At 39.4% G+C, this 18,875-nt stretch overlaps 2 protein-coding genes across 2 annotated transcripts; one reads left to right on the forward strand and one right to left on the reverse strand.

Moving 5' to 3' along the window:
* Positions 1 to 522: 522 nt before the first annotated feature.
* Positions 523 to 5,996, reverse strand: tmem263 (transmembrane protein 263). The gene is made up of 3 exons (XM_063479902.1): positions 5,775 to 5,996; positions 4,411 to 4,481; positions 523 to 1,506 (listed from the first exon to the last, which is right to left on the reverse strand). Exons 2-3 carry the CDS (start codon positions 4,475 to 4,477, stop codon positions 1,211 to 1,213), a joined length of 363 nt encoding a protein of 120 aa, XP_063335972.1. The 5' UTR covers positions 4,478 to 4,481; positions 5,775 to 5,996; the 3' UTR covers positions 523 to 1,210.
* Positions 5,997 to 8,530: 2,534 nt separating this feature from the next.
* si:dkey-103i16.6 (uncharacterized protein LOC557125 homolog) lies at positions 8,531 to 18,873 on the forward strand. The gene is made up of 8 exons (XM_063479906.1): positions 8,531 to 8,760; positions 14,502 to 14,724; positions 15,791 to 16,009; positions 16,178 to 16,410; positions 17,615 to 17,715; positions 17,803 to 17,964; positions 18,057 to 18,269; positions 18,386 to 18,873. The coding sequence occupies exons 2-8, from the start codon at positions 14,510 to 14,512 to the stop codon at positions 18,572 to 18,574; spliced, it is 1,332 nt and encodes a 443-aa protein (XP_063335976.1). The 5' UTR covers positions 8,531 to 8,760; positions 14,502 to 14,509; the 3' UTR covers positions 18,575 to 18,873.
* The last annotated feature ends 2 nt before the right edge of the window (positions 18,874 to 18,875 follow it).

Below are 18,875 nucleotides of genomic sequence, written 5' to 3' on the forward strand. Positions count from 1 at the left end.
GAATGTTCAGAGATGCTGGTGCAGTTCTGAATTTAAAACAAATGTATAAAAAGTTTAATGCTAGTAAATGCAATAATTTGGTCTTACATATATTAAAGCTTATTTAGTAACAGAGGAAACAGAAAACAAATGACTTTCAGATATTTTATTACAAAAAAAATTCTAAGTATATATTTGCCATGTTTGAAAAGGCTTCTAACAATCTGTAACACTGATCATACAAAAGCTGTGGAACCTCAGTTCTCCAAGATGCAAAGCCTGAATGCTAATTAAATGGAGAGTAAAGGTATGCACTTTCACAGGTTTTCAGCTTAAAGTGTACTTTACACTTGAAACTGAGAATGTCATTCCAAGAAATCCAGCTGTCAGATTTTACCACACAGCAGTAAACAAAGTAACAAACAAAAAACAAACAAAGCATTAATGAAAACTTTACTGGACTGCAGACAGTGTGTGGAAAAAGGTTTAAATAACAGAAGTAGTGAATGTATGAAACAGGAAAAAGCTTCATTGCAATTAACAAGCTCAGAATTTTAGACTGTGATGCTCTATTTATTATAATAAATCAGGATCGGTATGACAGCACAAAACATTTCACTAAGCTGAAAAATACAGAAAAAAAAAAAAATCAGTCAAAAACCCACCAATGAAATATCAACAACCAGCAATGACTTTTACAGGTCTGATATATCTTTGATTAGACATACCTTCTGATTTGTGAACAACTGATTAAATGAAAGGACATGAAGGAAAATGACACACTAAGAATTTCCACATAAAGTAACAGTATTTGCCAGTTAACACTAAAATATGAATAAACACATCATCACAGATCGCTGATTGTCTTGCAAGTAAATTTGACTTCATAAGTGCTGGTTTTCCTCTCGTACAAAAGTTACTAATGGTAGCAGTGTAGCAGCCCATCACTGAACATCATACGAACATTTTATTGGCACAGGAGAAAGGTCTGGTGTTTGTATTTAACAGCAGCAGTGGAGTGTTTATAATGCTGCTTTATACAAAAAAAGCCATTTAATTTTATGGATGTGGGTTTTACCAACAAACACACACATGAAACTAAACAAAACAAAACCAACACCAAAACGTGCACACTGAACTTCTGAGTCCCACGTCGCTCTTTTCCTGCTCAACAGTGCTGAATCAGGTGAAACGCAGTGCGAGCGTTACCACTCAGCTGAGCATCTCTGCATCAGTCAGACTTGTCCTTCTTTTTGCCTCCCCCTATAGGAACTTTGCTGGCTACTGCAGAGCCGACAGCAGTCACTCCTCCAGCGACAGCACACACTCCCCCTTTAACCAGTCCTACTCCCATCACAGGCACGGCGACTACGGAGGTGACAGCAGTTTTGGTGAGGTCCAGACCCTTTCCTCCTATCCAGGTCACACCGCCCACTGTTGCTCCCAAAGCTCCCTTGGTGGCACCGTATAAGCCCCCCGCCAACCTGCCGAACATGCCCGGCTGAGCCACTGGATGGTCCTTGTTGTCTGATTTGAAACATCAAAAATACCATCTTACATTTTTTTAAATCCTCTGAGCCATCCTGAACTATATTATACAAAATAACATTTCACCCACAGCAACAATTCTTGCATCGCATACAAATCTCCTAAATTATTTGTGACATAATTGCACCAGATGGCTGAGGAAGAGGTTTCTTCCTCTTAAAAGGGAGTTTTTCCTTCCCACTGTTGTCAAGTGTTTGCTCAGAGGAAGTCATTTGATTGCTCCGGTTTTCTCTGTATTACTGCAGATTCCTCTGCCTTAAAATATAAAGCGCCTTGAGGTGACTGCTCGTGATTTGGTGCTATATACATAAAATTGAAACTATCATTTTTATTAATGATTATTTTTTGTTTATTTAAATATATTATCATTTAATCAAGATGTCCCAGAGCTCAGGCTGAAACCTTCAAATTACAATCTAATCAACAGCCATAATGATATTGTAACTGGTGGTTGGGGCTCAGGAGATAAAGCAGGTTATCCACCAACTGGAAGCTAGCTTGATCCCCAGTTCCTCCAGTCCATATGCTGATGTGGCCCTGGGCAAGAAACTGTGCCCCAAATTGCCCCAATGCATCTGCTGGAGTCTCTGTGCGTGTGTTTGTGCGTGTCTTTGCGTGCGTGCGCTTGTTACAAAAGCTCTTTAAGGCATGTGACAAAAAATGCCGTATGAATGTGTGTGTGTGTGTCTGTGTGTGTGTGTGTGTGTGTGTAAGTGAATGTGGCTTTCAGTAAAAAGTGCCTTGAGTGCTCAGTTATGAGTATAACAGTTCTATTCTACCCCAAGTACCAGTCCTACTTGGGGTAAAAATTGCAATAAAATGTCTGATGAAATTTTAAAAAAGAAAATAAAAACAAAGGTGAACATTTTACTGATGCTTACATCCAGCAGAATTTATAAGTGTAAGTAAATAAAAGGCATTTTCCATTCTTCTTTTCCAACGAGCTATTATAATTAATGACACACTTCCTAATTTAAAGTGTAAATCTACTGAAACAAGTTGGCACAAGCAGCAGCAGCACTATAGCAGTGACACGACATTGTATCCAGTGACAGAGCAGAAGACAAATTTTAGCCCAAAATTAGCCTAGGTTGTGCTTTTCACTGGAAATTCAAAGCAAATAGCTAATAATAACAAACAAATACTAAAGTATTGTAACCTTATAACTCTTTAGGACCTGCACAATACTGACACATGATAAAAAATAAATGAAAACTGAAGTATTTTCTATACGTGGGATGAACCAGCTGTTTCAAAACCTGCTATTCCACCATGTAACAACATCAGTAATTTCCATCTACTGATTGCTTTTCCTGTCATATGGAGCGCAACTAGCAAGGCTCAGTGGAGCCATATGTTGACATTTGGGTCACACATCCACAGGTGCTAGCATCTCCTCTTTCATAACCTGGCTGAACTCAACGGTGTGTTTTTGCCTCAAGTGGTGAAACAAGTTTGTTGTTGCCAGCTTTAGCAGGAACTGCTTTCTTGCATATTTTGCAAAGTACTGTGACATTTTAGAGGTGGTTGGAGTACCTCCCTTCATAGGTACTAAATTGTCACTGGAGGCTAAAAGGAAGCTCTTGGTCTCACACATCCCTGGCTAGTAGGGGTGGGGGAAAAATCGATACTGTGTAGTATCGTGATATTTTGTTTGCTAATAATGTATCGATACAGGGACAGCAGAAATCGATATTTTGTTACAAAAAAAGGTTTTGTGGACTGGAACATGCTCTGACTTCAGAGCATGTTGATCATCTCCTTTTTCTGAACAAGAATCCTGACATTCCTTCACTGTCCAAATGTGTTTAACTTTTTTATGGCAGCAATAAACATGACAGTTTACTTATTTTAATTTAAGACATGTTTTATTTTAATTAAGTTTAAAACTTATTTAATGTAAAATTATATTTTGTTTTAATTTACGTTCAAATTCTTCAGTGAAGGGGCTGCATAGTTTTCACAAATTGCATAGTTCAGAATAGCTATAATTGTACCAGATGGTTGCATTCAGTTAAGTTGGACTAGACTGTAATACAAACCGTTCAGATTGTCAACAATAAAACTGACTGAAATGAGAGAAAGACTGAGTGTGAGACTTTGTTATTAGATAAAATGAATATTGATAAAGTTTACCTTTATGTACAGAATCTGAATATCGCAAAATATTTTAAAAAATTGCAATAATATCGTATCGTGCGTTAAGTATTGTGATAATATCGTATCGTGGGATGTATGGTGATTCCCACCTCTACTGGCTAGTCTCTTTGCGAGTACTAAGAAACATAGAAAATATATCGTAACATGATATTTTTATCTATTGTAAAAATCTGTACCACTGTTATTGCCGACAATATCAATGATATGGCACAGCCCTACCTGTGTTTCTGTAAAAGTAACCGCTGTTCAAGATTTATTAGATAAAAGTCCAACACAAAGAGTTGGACTTTGGCAGAGTAATGGTGGCGCACCAACAAGAGTATAAATGTAGACAACACTGTTGCCCAGTACAGCAATGCTATTATAGAAAACATGTTGGCGGTGTGGAACAGCAATTACGACTTTCCCCCTTCATACAGGATATTTAATTATAACATTCCCCAGTTTTGACAAACTGGAGCAAAAGGACATGACTTCAAACAGAGCAGTTAAAATCTCTTTGTTGTATACAGGCTACCCTGAACACCTGCTAATCAAATTTTAATAAAATTACAGTGCCCTTAATAGCTGGTTCCTGGAGAAACAGCTAATCACTGTGGTAAAAAGAGTCCTAATTACATATAATTTCCCCCACATGTACATCTTTAACCAAACAGTGTGCTACTATGCTAAGCTTAAAAGACGTGTTAGTATACGTCAAAGGAGGTGTCCAGCTATACTTACCTGCAGCTGCTGGCTCATCTTCATGGCATGCAGGCATGTCCGCAGGCGCCTGCTCTGCCTGACTCATCTCTCTGGGAAAATAAGTGACACAATTACCAACATGTCACACAGCAGCGCAGATATAAAGTGTACTGAACTACAGCTAAACAGAGACTGCCTGAACTTAAAGATCCCACTGAAACTATTGAAAGTTATCTTCTTACTGACTGAAGTGTTTCCGTGCATGTTGAAGCACGTTTATCTGTAATGCTGAATGTGATAAGTTGCTGTATTTTCAGTTTATGCCCTTAACATTATGAACAACAAAGTACATAGTGCAAAACTACTCCACCACAAACACGCTGGTGTAAGTTTTGATGTCTGTGACAATGTTTTGAGCTTACTGAAAGCCTTTCTTCCAAATAAAATATGTATGTATGTAAGACAGCCTACCTACAAAGAGAGCTTTAACTTACAACGTCAGTGTAAATAACTGGGCTGCTGGAGGCACAATGTGTACAGAAAATAAAGGAGCTTGCTTTGGGCGTGCTCCGTATCCTTAAAACAAGGCGGACCTGTTCAGGTGTTTCTCACAGAGCAGGTTAAAAAAAAAAGGACAAAGAGATAAAATATGAACCATGTACACCTTATGTGTCTATATTTGGGGGGGAAAAAAATCACTCCAATTCTATTGTTGAATTCGTTATTGCGCAATCATTAATTTGTGCACAACTATTTAAAGCATTTTCATGTCTGCACAAGTCTATTTCAGAACAGACGTTGGCCAAAACAACAAACATAATAAATAAAGGGACATTTCAAAAACAGACCATTAAGAATTTATAAAAACCTGCTCAAAAGACATCTTCTTTAAATGGGTTGTAAACATAACGCCGGATAACGGTAGAAAGCTGTAGTGGAAACAGCTCTGTGTAGGGTTCAAACAGATCGAGCTCTACGTGCAAAACGCGACAGTAACTTCCAGTCAGTACTCGAAGAGTACGCTAACTTGTATCACTAACGAAGGGAAAAACGTAAATTCCCGACCTTTATAACCTTCATAGTTGTGTCACTTATACGCGGAGCCTGAACGCCACGCGCTGATTAGCACGTTATTTTGTAGAATCTTCTAGCTCAAACGTCACATCTCTCCCCAGGGAAACGCCACTTTCAGCAGCTTTCCCCCGCTAATGTGCGTCGACATTTCTAAACTGGCGGTCCCGTACAAAGTAAGGGTCTGCGGTGTTTTTGCTCGGGAGCTGTTTTTAAGGAAATATGGCTGAGGTGTTTTTCTTTTCAAAAGTGACGCTCGTGCTTCTGCTGAAGTTTTCATGGCTGACTGTCATCAAACAAACTGAATCCCAAACAGCTAACCCAACACTTACCTTGCGCGAGCGTACAGCTAGCAAAGAGAGCGACCCACTTTTGGGGAAGGCTGTGTTCTTTAAAAAAATGACCACAGTTGTTTCTAAAAGGACCAAAATCCTGCAACAATGAAGCTGCTGATGGCGAAGCGGGCTTGTGTTGTCTGTCTGACTCTTTTTTGGAGGAGGAGGAGGACCTCAGTCTCCACCCATAAAAACACACAGAGTTACGCACTGTTTGCAGATGGATCCCCAGCTGCTGCTCCGTGTGAGAAAAACACACGGCTCACAAGTACTGGATCTAAAATTAGACTGTTCCTGTTTATAATTTTAGTCCACTTTTTGACATGTTTACGAAATTAATTAGCATAATTTCATAATGCAGTGAGGCCCTGACGTCTAAGAACATAAACAGTGTTTTCCGATTAAATCTAAACGGTTAAGAAGTGTACTGAAATCAAGAGCACAGGGGGTTGTTTTTACATTTAAATTTTTTATTTTTTTTTTGGTTATGATTGGGAACACCGTATTTCGAAATATAAATTTATATATAGTAGAAACAATTGGTTTAAATAATATGCAGCCTCAAAACATAACCAGACTTTGGCGGGATGGGACACGGACACAAATACCTCGAGACCGCCTCCTCCCCTCGAGGCGGAAGTGACGTACATCTTTAGCGTTACCAGAGATCGTCTGTCTTAAATAGATGGTCACGTCTTACCGGAAAACAAATGTAACCTCTATGCGTACAGGCATAAAGGTGAAAGGTGGTATGAAATATGATAATAAGCTATTAATTTTAGAAATATACACCTTAAAAACTTAGTATCAACCGAGCTGAAGTGAATAAGGGTATAGGGCCTGTATTTTAAATCTTGTCACAGAGTGTGTGAAAGTTTAGCTTTATCCAAACATTTATCACAACATTAAATTAAGAGTAGTCCAGGGGTAGGCAACTCCAGGCCTTGTGTGCTGGTGCCCTGCAGGTTTTAGATATCACCCCGTTTCAACACACCTGAATCAAATGATTAGTTCATTCCCAGGCCTCTGGAGAATTTCAAGACATGTTGGGGAGGTAATTTAGCCATTTGAATCAGCTGTGTTGGATCAAGGACACATCTAAAACCTGCAGGACACCGGCACTCGAGGCCTGGAGTTGCCTACCCCTGGAGTAGTCTAATCCACACTCGGTCAAAAGTACACATACAGGCTTGCATATTCATAGACCTTCACTGATACTTGGTTAAATCTCCTTTAGCAAGTTGCACCTTGACCAGATGCTTTTGGTAGCCATCAAAAAGCTTTGGTTACAGTTTCGGTTGGATATTTGTCCACTCTTCATTTCACGCTTGGTAGAGTTAATTGAAATTTGTTGGTTTGATACATGGACCTAACTTTCAGGTGTAGTCTGCACATTTTCAATAGGGTTATGGTTTGGAAAGGTTTGGAAAGACCTTTATAGCAGCTTAATGTTTGCCTGCTTTTTCCACTCCAAAACCAGTTTTGATGTGTCTTTGTGATCATTGTCCATTTGAAACACCCAATTTTGTCCAAGTTTCAACTATCTAGCTGTTGATTTGAGGTAAACTTGAAGAATTTAAAGGGAGTTCTCCTTCTTTATTATTCTGTCCACTTTGTGTAATGTGCCAGTACCCCTGGTAGCAAAACATCATGCTACCACCACTATGCTTGACAGTAGGTACAGACTTTGCAGATTTAAAAGCCTCACCTTTACTCCACTAAACATTCCTCTTGTCATTGTGGCCAAAAAGCTCCAATTTTTCCTTGTCTGACCATAAAACTTTTCTTCAGAGGACAGCTGTAAATTTCAGTCAAGCTTGAAGATCTTGATTCTAGAGCAGGGGATTCTTTCTTGACTGACACACTCTTGGTCCATAGTGATGCAAAATTCACTTAATTGTGGGCAGAGGACATTGATGTTTCAGCAGTTTCCAGGTCATGGCAGGTTTGAGCCTCGGTGGCTGCTGGGTTGTTCCTAAACTTTTCCTGTCATCTGAGTGTAACAGTTTGGCTCTTTTTCCAGACATTACAAACAGATGACAGATCTGAATATCTTGTCCTGGCCTTGTCTTGCCAGAACAAGATGTTTGAATTGTTGATCTTGAATTAATGATCTTGTAATCTATTTAGAAATGGCTCCAATAGACTTTCCCAACTTGTATAAATCTATAATTCTCCTTCTTAGATCTTAATTGAGTTCCTTGGACTTTCCCATTTCTCTGCGTATTGATCAATCCAATGAGTGCTGTCAAACACAGCCTTTCTATGTTGGCAAAGAGAAACTACTGTTGTAGTCAATCATGGTAGTTTTTATATTTACAAAATGTTTAGTTTTGGTTAATTTTTTTAATTAATTTCTAGTTTTGTTTTTATTCCTTTTAACTATTAAAGTACTATTATATGGGGGTTTAATCAGGGTCAAGTTTTTTTTTTGTTTTTTTTTGCTTGTGTCTTTAATGGTCTTGTCACATGTTTGTGAGCACAGGCTAAATAAAGGAAACATCTCTCTGTATGATATCAGCAAATCAAGCTACAGCCTCCAAAAAGATTACAAACACCTCTTTGAACCTCCAAAATGTATCGCTGGGCTGACTTTTAGACCTATTATTGATTTGAATATGACTTTACCGGAAACGTGGTGTCACGTGACTCCTGTTCAGTTTCCCGCCTGTATTCGTACACAGTAATTTAGTACCCGGAAACGGCAGCAGAGTGACAGCTCGCTCTGTAAAAACTTCCCGTTCAGGCTGCGGTCAACCTCACTGTATGGCTTTGAGAAGAAGGAGACACCCTTAATACAGTTTAAACAGCTGTTTGTTTGGCTGCCGCAGCTGGAGGGCTACACTTTAACATTTTACGGGAAGCTCGAAAGTTTTTATTTATTTTTTGGATGTAAAACATCACGAGTGGCTTAACAAAAGTCTGCAGTGTGTCGTCGTCGTCTGCTCATCATTCAGAACCTCTGCCGTCTGGAAAGACACAGGTAGCTAATGACATGCAAATGAAATGAAAGCCCTCGTATAACCTTTCAGTGGCATTATTGTTAGTAATGCCACTGCTCTTCCATCTTTTAATATCAATTCCCATGGTTTCCTGCAGAATGAAGCGAAATGACGTCAAATTGATTTTAGGGATTTTTTTTTACTAAATGGATCCACATACAGTTTCATGAAACGAGTCCATGGGCCTTTTCTAGTGAATTAAAACCCCACATTTTCAGTGTGATCTGACGTAGTTTGCACTTCGACTTAGCACTTGTGCTAAGTCGAAGAAAGGGCTGATTTTCCTCTCTGAGAAAGTGGTAGGCCTATCTAGATGTCTGCTTCCAAAATGTGGAAAGTTTCACACTAACATGTCTCCCCCATCATTTTAGTGACAGTGTAAAGATTTTCTGAGCTACAAGCATTCAAAATACATCGGGGTTTGTCTAGAAAAAGCAAATCAACACCTGTGACAGAGAAACAGAAATAAGCATTGGCACCCTGGATGTTATATGTGCTTTTATTACAGCTCAACTGTTTTTGGTGTAAATTAGGCCTCTCACACCTTCAGTTGGTTCAAAATGCTGCTGTTCACCTTCTTAACAGAAAACATAAGATGGAACATATTCCTCTGATCTGGCCTCTCTTCAGTAGCTTCCCCTGCATCTTAGGATTGATTTTAAGATTTATTTTTTTAAGTCTATTAATGGGTTGAACCCATCATATATTGCTTATCTCTTAACACCTTATGTGCCTTCAAGGGCCCTAAGATCTGCTAACCAGCTACAAACACTAGCCTTAAGAACAGGGAGGGGAAGTCGAACTTTCTCAGCTATAGTCCCTAAATTGTTGAATAAGTTGCCCCCCACCTCATGTTAAACTGGCTCTCACCTTAGACATTTAGTATGCCTTCAAACTCATGTTTATTCTTTGACTTTAAAGTCTGCATGAAAGCTTAGATATTTAAGCTGATGTATTGTCTCTTGCATTTTTGTGTTGTGGGCATGTGTGCGTGGTGCATCTCTTTCTTTATTGTGTAACTATCTGTTTCATGTGCAACACTTTGGTCAACTTTGTTATTTTAAATAGGTTTCATAAATAAATTTGGATTGGAATTTATCTGTTTTTCTGATAAAAGTTTAAAAACATATTTCTGGGTCAATTTTCAAGGATCATATCATTTTTGACACCAGGCTCATCTTGTACACCCATTTCCTGTGTTTCAAAAGTAAATATCTAATATAGTCATTTTAAGTATTTGGGCTTTGAAGTAAAGAAAAAAAACACACACACACACACAGAAGGGTGTCTGGATCAGTGGATCCTTTGCATTCATGGACTAGGAGAACTTCCTCAGAACCTAAAGTTGTTGGATCATTGTGATATCACCAAACTATTCTATAAAACACATAAACATCAGTGTTTTCATAGCCATGAGTTACGTTCCCAGTGTTAAAATGTGACTGCTAGAAATGATTTTGACACAGAACAGATTCATGTATGTCTAAATGTAGGTGAAAGTGATGCTCATATGACCCTTGAATGTTTACCCAAAGTGCTTTATTTTTTTGTTTGTTTTCTCCAGTGAATTATTTAAAAAAAAAAAAAAAAAAAAAAAAAAAAAAAAAAAAACAGTAACGTTTGCACTTGGTACAGATGTTAGTCTGCAGGTTTGTAGTCAATACAATGCACTTACCACAGTGTAGCTGAAATTATCCCTATGTTGTTGGTGCCATATGTGTCCGCCTTTACTTGGGGGTCTAACATTTATCTAGAACCACGGTTTCTTCATTCATTTTTATGGTTGGGCTTCTCTATTATGGCAAGAATCTTGGTTATTTTTGTCACTGTTTTTGCATTGTTTGGTTTTTAATAATTAACTGAAGCCAAATTTCTAACTGAGATAGAAATTTGGTGCTTGCACAGTCCTAGTTTGTGGTTAGTTTGTTGTTTACCAAAATGTTATGTGTAATGATTGAGAAGTGCCAGCAGGGGACAGTGTACCCTCACTGTGTGTAACACAGCACTAACAGAGCCTCCACCATGTTTTACAGATGGCTGTAGACACACAGTTGTACCTCTCTCTTTAGGTTCTTCATATATATTGACAACAATTTTAATCAGAAATTTCAAATTTGCATTAATCATGCCATAAGACCTGTTGCCACTGATTTTCAGTGCAGTTCTTGTGTAATTTGGCTACCTCAGCGTTTTCTCCCTGTTTCCCTTCCTTAAGAATAGATTCTTGACAGCCATCCTTTCTCTGAGAATATTTCTGGTGAGACTTCAGTGAACAGTAGATGAATCAACTAAGGTGAGAGATGTACATCTCTCAGGTCCTGTGTAAAGTCTTTGCTGGATTTTTCTTTTTCCCTATTTCTTAAAGACACAGCTTTCAGATGCTGTTTAACTGTTGTAGATCATGTTTATTCTAGCCACTTCTTCTCTGGTCCTTCACTTGTCCGGTTTCCTGTTGTGACTCACCTTGTTGGTTTAAAAAAATAAAAATAAATAAAAATTATGTCTGTCAAATTGTGTTATCTTTGGCATTTTCATAGATTCACCTAGAGAAATTGAAACATTTCTTTTGTTGATGCGTTTTTATGACGGTGCTACTAACAAAGTTACAAAAATACAGTTTAAAATTGGTTCCTCTGACCTTCAGAAAGCTCAGAAAACGCCTGCTCTAGTCCACTTTAAAGCTTTACAAGAAACTCCTTAGAAGCAAAATGAGAGGCTGCTAATAAATTCTGTGCAGTAGTTCTTGGTAAACAAACTTTGATGCGTGTCCTGAAGAATATGTTTTACTAAGACTGATTATTGGCTTTTCTAATGTTGGCAAAAGTTAGTTGACAGTTCATTGACATTAGTTTATGAAGTGTATAGTTGCTAGGGAAAAAAAGTAAAATAACAGTAAACAAAACAAACTGTTTTCATAATACCCATTTTGGTATTTGTCAACAACATGACCACACTTTGCTTTTCAAACATTTTTGGACATATTTCAAATTATTAAAATTATTATTTTTTTCATATTGAGTGAAAATGATGTAGAATTAAAGTGTTTAATTAGAAAGCGTTTTTTATTACCAAGCTTCACTATTCTCAGTGTGAAAATAATGTCATTTGAATTTTAAAGTGATGCAGTGACTTTAAAGAGAATGTAGGTTGTTCAGTACAAGCTGATAGCTTGTATTGATAGCTCATTGGTTCTTAATTTAAGGCGAGTGCGTCTTCAGAGGAGCAGCAAGGCAAGAGTCATTATTCAGCCATCGACCTGCTGGGCAAATTTAGCTCTCCACCGCCCACCTTCCTCTCTACATGCAAACAATATAGCAGCACAAATTAGGACTTGCTGCTTTGTGTCAATTGAGAGTCCAACAAAGATGCTACATAGAGTGATATGTCATTAGTGAGCAGGTGGGGTGGGAGGACATATAGCTGCTGCCTCTCCAATTAAGTAATGAAGTGGTTTCTATGGAGACCAGGCTGCTGTGCCTGCATGGGGAGGGGGCAGAGTTCAGAGTCGGCAGTTGTCAACTCTGCTGCAAGTGGAGGGTTAAATGCTGGGGCTGCAGGGGGAAGCCCCTCATTAAACATACCCAAATTTAATCAAAGAGACAGCTGAGCCTTTCTTTGAAGTTTCAGTTGCACCGCTCACAGAAAATGAATAAACTGCAGCACCATTACGATGATGTAATCATAAAAACATACCTAAGCAGCTTTAACATTATTGCACTGTGAATGTCAAAACTGAACACGAAACTAACACTCTTAATCCTGTTCCTTATGGAAATGTTTGCTGTTTTTTATTTTTAAAATATAAATTACTATTCCTTTGATTTATCTCTATTTGTGTTCCTTTTTAACACAGTATTTAGGTAGAACTTGTGTTTACCTACTGATCAGTAAATGTCGTGGGGATGCTGTTGCCTTTGTTCCCTTTATACAAACTTCTTGGTTGGCATTTGGCCTTTGCTCTCAGTCTCTTATATGTTAAAAGGATTATCAATCAGCCTAACTTTCTTTTAGGGGGGTTTCGTGGTGATCAGTGAGGTGTCCTCATCCCTAATTAGATGACTGTAACCCTCATATCAGCAGCTACAGTCCTGGTGGTCTGGTAGTGGGACTCTCTAGGCTCAGATTTTCAACTAGGGAGAGCTGTGAAAGGCCAAGCAAAGAGAAGGGGGCACTCAAATCCATTTTAAGCCTTTTGTCATTTATTCAGGGATTTATTTGTCATTAAAGAGTGATAACGGCATCTGTGGAACGTTTAGACTTTTCTCTAGATTGGGGGGAGAAAAAAAAATTTAAAATCAACATTTAAGTCAAAGTCAGTTTGATGTCATAAAAATGACTTTGTGGACCTTTTGTGGCAGAGTTGTTTCTGAAGTTTAGAGGTCAGAGTCATTTGCTCAACTTAAGGTTCACTACAGCAGTTTGTGCAGCATCTCCAGATGTGATTCTGCTATAAGAGTTAATATCATGTTGATGAGTTGAGTGCTGCAACACAACACGGTCTGTGCGAGATCTTAATAATTGGGCTGGTGATATATTGCCTGTACTCAGCAGTGTCTTTTTGAGAGGCGGCCAGACAAAGCCAAGACCCTCGGCCTCCTGCTGTTTTTAATAGTTCTTTAGGTAATGTGGGAGCTTCAGTCTTTTATGGAGGGAAAGAATGTGTCTAAAATATAAAGCAGGTTGATGAATGTGAACTTTAACATGTTCTTTATCACTAATGCATTATTTTAAGAGGGGGAAAAAAGTTGCATTTAAAAAAAAAATAATAAATTTTTTTTATTTTTTTTGCTTCAAGCCTTCAAATGTTAAAGTAGTTTTAGCAAAGTAGTGTCCTGCAGAGGTGTCTCTTCTCCTCTCACCTCTGGAGGGTGATAAAGAGCTTCTGGAGGAGGGTGCATCGTATCTCCCTGTTGCTCCCATTGCTTACTGAAATGGACTTGTTTTATGGGTTGTACGTCTTTTGTTTTCTTGTTCACAATCTCTCTGTGGTCATTCCTCGTGGAAGTTCTTTGAAGGCCTAGAATAGCTTGGAGGAGAAGCCCCCTCCTCCCTTCTCTGTCCTCTTCTTCTCCTCTGCTACCTTTTATTGAATCCTGCCTCTGTATCATTTATCTCTGAACACCCCTCACCCCTGTCTGCCCATTTGTGGGGGCTGTTAGGGGGCATCCTCTTTTCTCTCCCAGCTGGGTTTGTTGACACACAGTCAACCTACGCTTCTTTCACCTCTGCTCCCCTCTTTTTAACTCTCACCCCCCACCTCGCAGCTCCTCTCTCTGCTTTGACTGAACAGTAAAGCTGCCACAGCTGTGGCTTGTATTAGCATAGCTGCTGGGGGGGGTAAATATATTGCAGTCATTACCTTTTGTTCAAGAGTTGACAGTTTTAAAACATTTCAGCTTCTCGGTGTGTAGAGGAACTGAAGAGAAAAGGATGCCCCGATGATTTGAGTGTAACAGCTTTTTAAATATGGGAGGAAATGGAGGGAAAATCAGAGAATACACATTCATAACTAATTAGCAGAAAAAGATGTGAATTGAAAGGAAAATGTGCATTGGAAAAAAAAAAAAAAAAACCAAGCTTGTGAATTGCCTCTTAAAAAAAATGTACATTGTGCTATCAGTACACAGACAAATCTCATACAAAGAAGACAGAGGAAAGAAATTTGAATTACAGCTCATGAACAGTCACTGAAGTTTAATTTGTGTATTGTTTTCGCCAACAGGTGTTGGAATGAACAGGTCCAGGTCCAGCTGGGATAAAAAGACCTCCCAAGCTTCAGTCACCAGGATAACCCGCAGCTCTCAGGCCAGGCACACCAATCACATAGAGCCCCCGGACTCCGGGCCGAGCCTGTATGGAAAACAAAGGAGGAAGCAAACTGATTCGGCATTGGCTCAGAACCTCAGTCAGATGAGTGTGAGTGGACAGGATGCTTTATTTACAGGGTAAGGACATGTAACAGTGATCCTGTATAAAGAAAAGCAGAGGACTAAAAAAAACCCACCCAAACCAGTTAACATCACACAAAAGTCCAGTATAGCAGTGTATTAATTAATAGGAAAATGTTCAGTGTCTTGGAGAACTTTTGGCTCTCTCAAGCCACTTTTCAACAGGAACATCAGGAAACATCAAGACAATGGCCCTCATTCACTAATATATACATAGAAATGTCACTATGCTATGTGCACAAAATAAAAATAATCAGGTTTTAAAAACATAATGATATGGTCAAGAAATTGGAGTGCAAGTGTTGCAGCAGTGTGGCCTTAATATGCTTTAAAACTGAGGCATGATCATCATCATTATGTACAGAAGTTTTCATATCAAGTATTTTTGTCTAGCAGGGAAATGGTTGCCTGTGAACTAATTATTATTTTTAAAGGTATGCTTCGGCCCACGCCCACCAAAATAACTTGATTCTTGGTTTCTTTACGCTCAGTTTAAATCCTTTTGTTTGATTCTGGGGATTTTACTGTTGGTTTTTCTGAGGCATGCTGGCCTTCTCAGACAGCTATAATTGTAATAAAATATTGATGGATACTGGATTTGTGCTGAAGATCACAGATCTGTTTGAGATTCCTTTTGGTTGAGGTGACTGTGGTCTTTGAGTAGAACATGCAGGATGTAGGACAACCATTCACTAGCTGTGAAGTCAATGCATTACTACTACATACTGCTCTATTCTTTGAGCCACCAGGTGAAAGATTTAACAGCCAGTGTTTGCATCACATGCACCACTGTCGGAAAACACTTACTGAAGTTCAGCGCTGTTTTATGAAACAAACATGACACACGGACTTCATGAGGAGTTTAGGACTCACAGTGCTGAAGAGAGTCTTTTCTGCAACAATGAGCGGAAACATAATGAATTTGGGGCAGATTACACCTCCTTGGCAGTATGGCATGACTGATAACTGTCTAAAGTAATGTTGGTGTGGTCCATGTGACACGAGACTGTAAAAAGAAATAATAAAAGCTGCAAAGTAAAACACAAACTGTCTTTTTCTCCAGTAAAGGAAAGGTTCCCAAAGCCAGCAGTGATTCTGTGCCGGCACCTCAGCCCTCTGCACCAAGATCTGATCAGGCTGCTCCAGCTTCGCCCGCTGTTAAGTCATCATCCCGGGGAGGCCTGGCATCTGTGGCTCGGCTGGTGAAGCTCGGCCGCTGTAAGAACGTAGTGGTGGTGGCTGGAGCAGGAATCAGCACAGCAAGTGGGATCCCAGACTTTAGGTTGGTGTCTAAAACCTCACCAATCTGCAGATTTTCACTGTGAAAGCTGTTTAGCAGCTCACCCTTCTTGTCCATAAGAAGAAATCCACCACTGGCTCACTTTTATCTGAATTACTTGAACCTCAGAAAATCAGTGTTTCAGAATGTACCAATGTACCAATTTTTCAGGACTCCAGGAACAGGTCTTTACGCAAACTTGGAAAAGTATAACATCCCATACCCAGAAGCCATTTTCAACATCGACTACTTCTCCAATGACCCGCAGCCGTTCTTCTCCTTGGCTAAGGCTCTGTATCCTGGCAGCCATCGTCCAAACTACATACACTACTTCATCCGCATGCTTCATCACAAAGGCCTCCTGCTCCGATTGTACACCCAGAACATCGATGGACTGGAGAAATGTGAGTGAGAAAACAGTTGGGCTACAGCATCAGTGTTGTTTTGAAGCTGCCCAGTGGTTTGTGGATTGACTTAAGCTCGAGATGCCTCATTACCATTAATGTGGCTTTTTGAAAAACCCAGCTACAGGATTGGAAGATTTAGCTGCCTTTTATTATTGAAGCATCTGCCAGCAGGGATGGGTTTTAAAGGGTTGTTTGACAATTTAAGAATAAGGTGTCTTTGAAGGGGCTCCCTGTCCACTGCTGTTTGGCAGCTTTCATTTTTCAGTGTACTTAGCTATCTGTGAGTTCTTCAGTGCATTAGTCAGAAAAGATGTGTAATTTAATTTACCTTTTGGGGGGATTTGTCAATGTAGCGGCTATCTCGGGTTTTACAAAGTGGCTGCTGCTAAAAAAAAATTTGAGTTTAGCTAAATCTACTTTTTCAAGGCCAACGAATCCAGTGCAGGAAAAACAGGTTTCCCCGTACAGACAAGTTCTACCTCACAGCAACTGATGTTATCTGTGCTCTGTGGATGATTTTATATAAGTGATCGAAGAAACGCCATCAACACTGGCTTTCTCTTTACAAGCAACATTAAGACAACCCTCAACTGCAATGGCATCTTTTCTGTATGAATGGAGAAGAAGGTGAGAACTCGGTCCGCCGCTGCTCTAAAGCAGCACATCTTGAGAGTTCATATTCAAACAAAGGTACTGGTGACAGCTGCTCTGCGGGACCCAAAGCTTGGCTGCCTGTTCTCCTGTCTTTAACTGTGTCATAGTCGGTTCAAGCAAATTTTTGTTGCCATTATTGAATTCCTTGGCCTAAAAGTATATTTAGCAGTTAAAATCAATGTTATAGTTTTTTTTGTTTTTTTTTTAAAGAAGTTGTTTAGAAGCAGAAATCCACAGAGACATCTGGGCAAACTGCAACACTGTGCTTACAAAACAGCTTTTAGATATCCCCCTAAAAACCCACCAAAAATACAATTAATTAACAATAATTGTAAACCCTCACTATGTGGAGTATCTTGTTATGTAAAGGATTTCAGTCAGCATGCCAGATGTTAAGATTTGTCTCGAGGGAGCTAGAGTAAGATTTTTATTAACCCCTCATTATTGTCTGACTTTAGTAAAAGAAAAGTCAAATAGGACAAACTCAGATTGTTTGCATTAATGTTCCTGTTTTGCTCCTAATGTGATCATATTTGAAAACCTTCAGTGTGTGGCATCCCTGATGAAAAACTCGTAGAAGCTCATGGAAGTTTTGCCACTGCTTCGTGTCACCTGTGCTACACTCCTTACCCCGCTGAGGAGGCCAAGGTTCGTATGCCTCTTTATAAGATATATGAATCCCATGTGCTTGATGCCACGTTAATCTTTCCTACGTGTTTTTTTTTTTTCTAACAGCGTGCGATAATGAATGACAACGTCCCCATATGCACATTTTGTGCCGCAACGGTCAAACCGGATGTTGTGTTTTTCGGAGAGGACCTTCCTCAGAAGTATTTCCTGCACACTAAAGATTTCCCAAAAGCTGACCTGCTCATCATTATGGGCACGTCTTTGCAGGTAAACATTAAAATTTTAAATGATATCATAGTAAAAACAGGTTGTGTTTGTGTAAAGGCACATTCCATTAAATGTTAAATAAAATGTTTCAGATTGAGCCATTTGCCAGCTTGGTGAACACGGTGCGCTCCACTGTGCCACGTCTCCTCCTGAACCGACATGCTGTGGGTCCCTTTGAGAAGGTCCCGCTCCGGCGAGGGGACCACATGGAGCTAGGAAACCTGGAGGATACTGTGCGGAAGTTTGCCGAAATGCTCGGCTGGAACAATGAGATCGAAGAGCTGATGAGGAACCAGGAAACACTGGTGGGTTCTAAAAGCTCTCACAGGTCATACATGTCTCAGTTAGAAAGGGAAAAAAACTGCAGAATGATTGTTACACCGTCCTATGGCACTCAGTGGTTTTCATTTCCTTTCTGCAGACCATCCCAGCGTTGGTAAGCAGTCTGCCATCACAGACATGTCCGATCAGAGCAACAGCAGAGCCTCAAGGCAGGACGGAGACATCCAGGTCCATACCAGGAGCTCAGAGAGCAGCAGGCAGCGGCGGCGAGGAGACAGATTCTGAGACGGACAGCAAGAGCTCTGCATCGTCCACCCTAAGCAACTAAATATTACGACACTTGAAGGATTTTGAAGTTTCCACTATCCATAGTTCACATGGCAGACTGTTCTGTTAACTGTAACTTCTAATCAGATTATTTTGAGTCTTACCTCTTCATCTAAGAGCCAGTATGTGATGTTTGAATCATGGTTATATGGACACGTCAAAAGGTTAATCAAGTTCAAACAGCATCCATCAAGAACACTAGTAGACATTTGAGCCTTGTATCAAAAAATATTAATTTTAAGGTGTTAAGTCAGTGTAATGTGTTAATGTTTTATAATCAGTATAACACTGTCTTTGAGAGC

The sequence above is a fragment of the Pelmatolapia mariae genome, linkage group LG7, assembly GCF_036321145.2.
Source record: "Pelmatolapia mariae isolate MD_Pm_ZW linkage group LG7, Pm_UMD_F_2, whole genome shotgun sequence".
NCBI classification, from domain to species: Eukaryota; Metazoa; Chordata; class Actinopteri; order Cichliformes; family Cichlidae; genus Pelmatolapia; species Pelmatolapia mariae.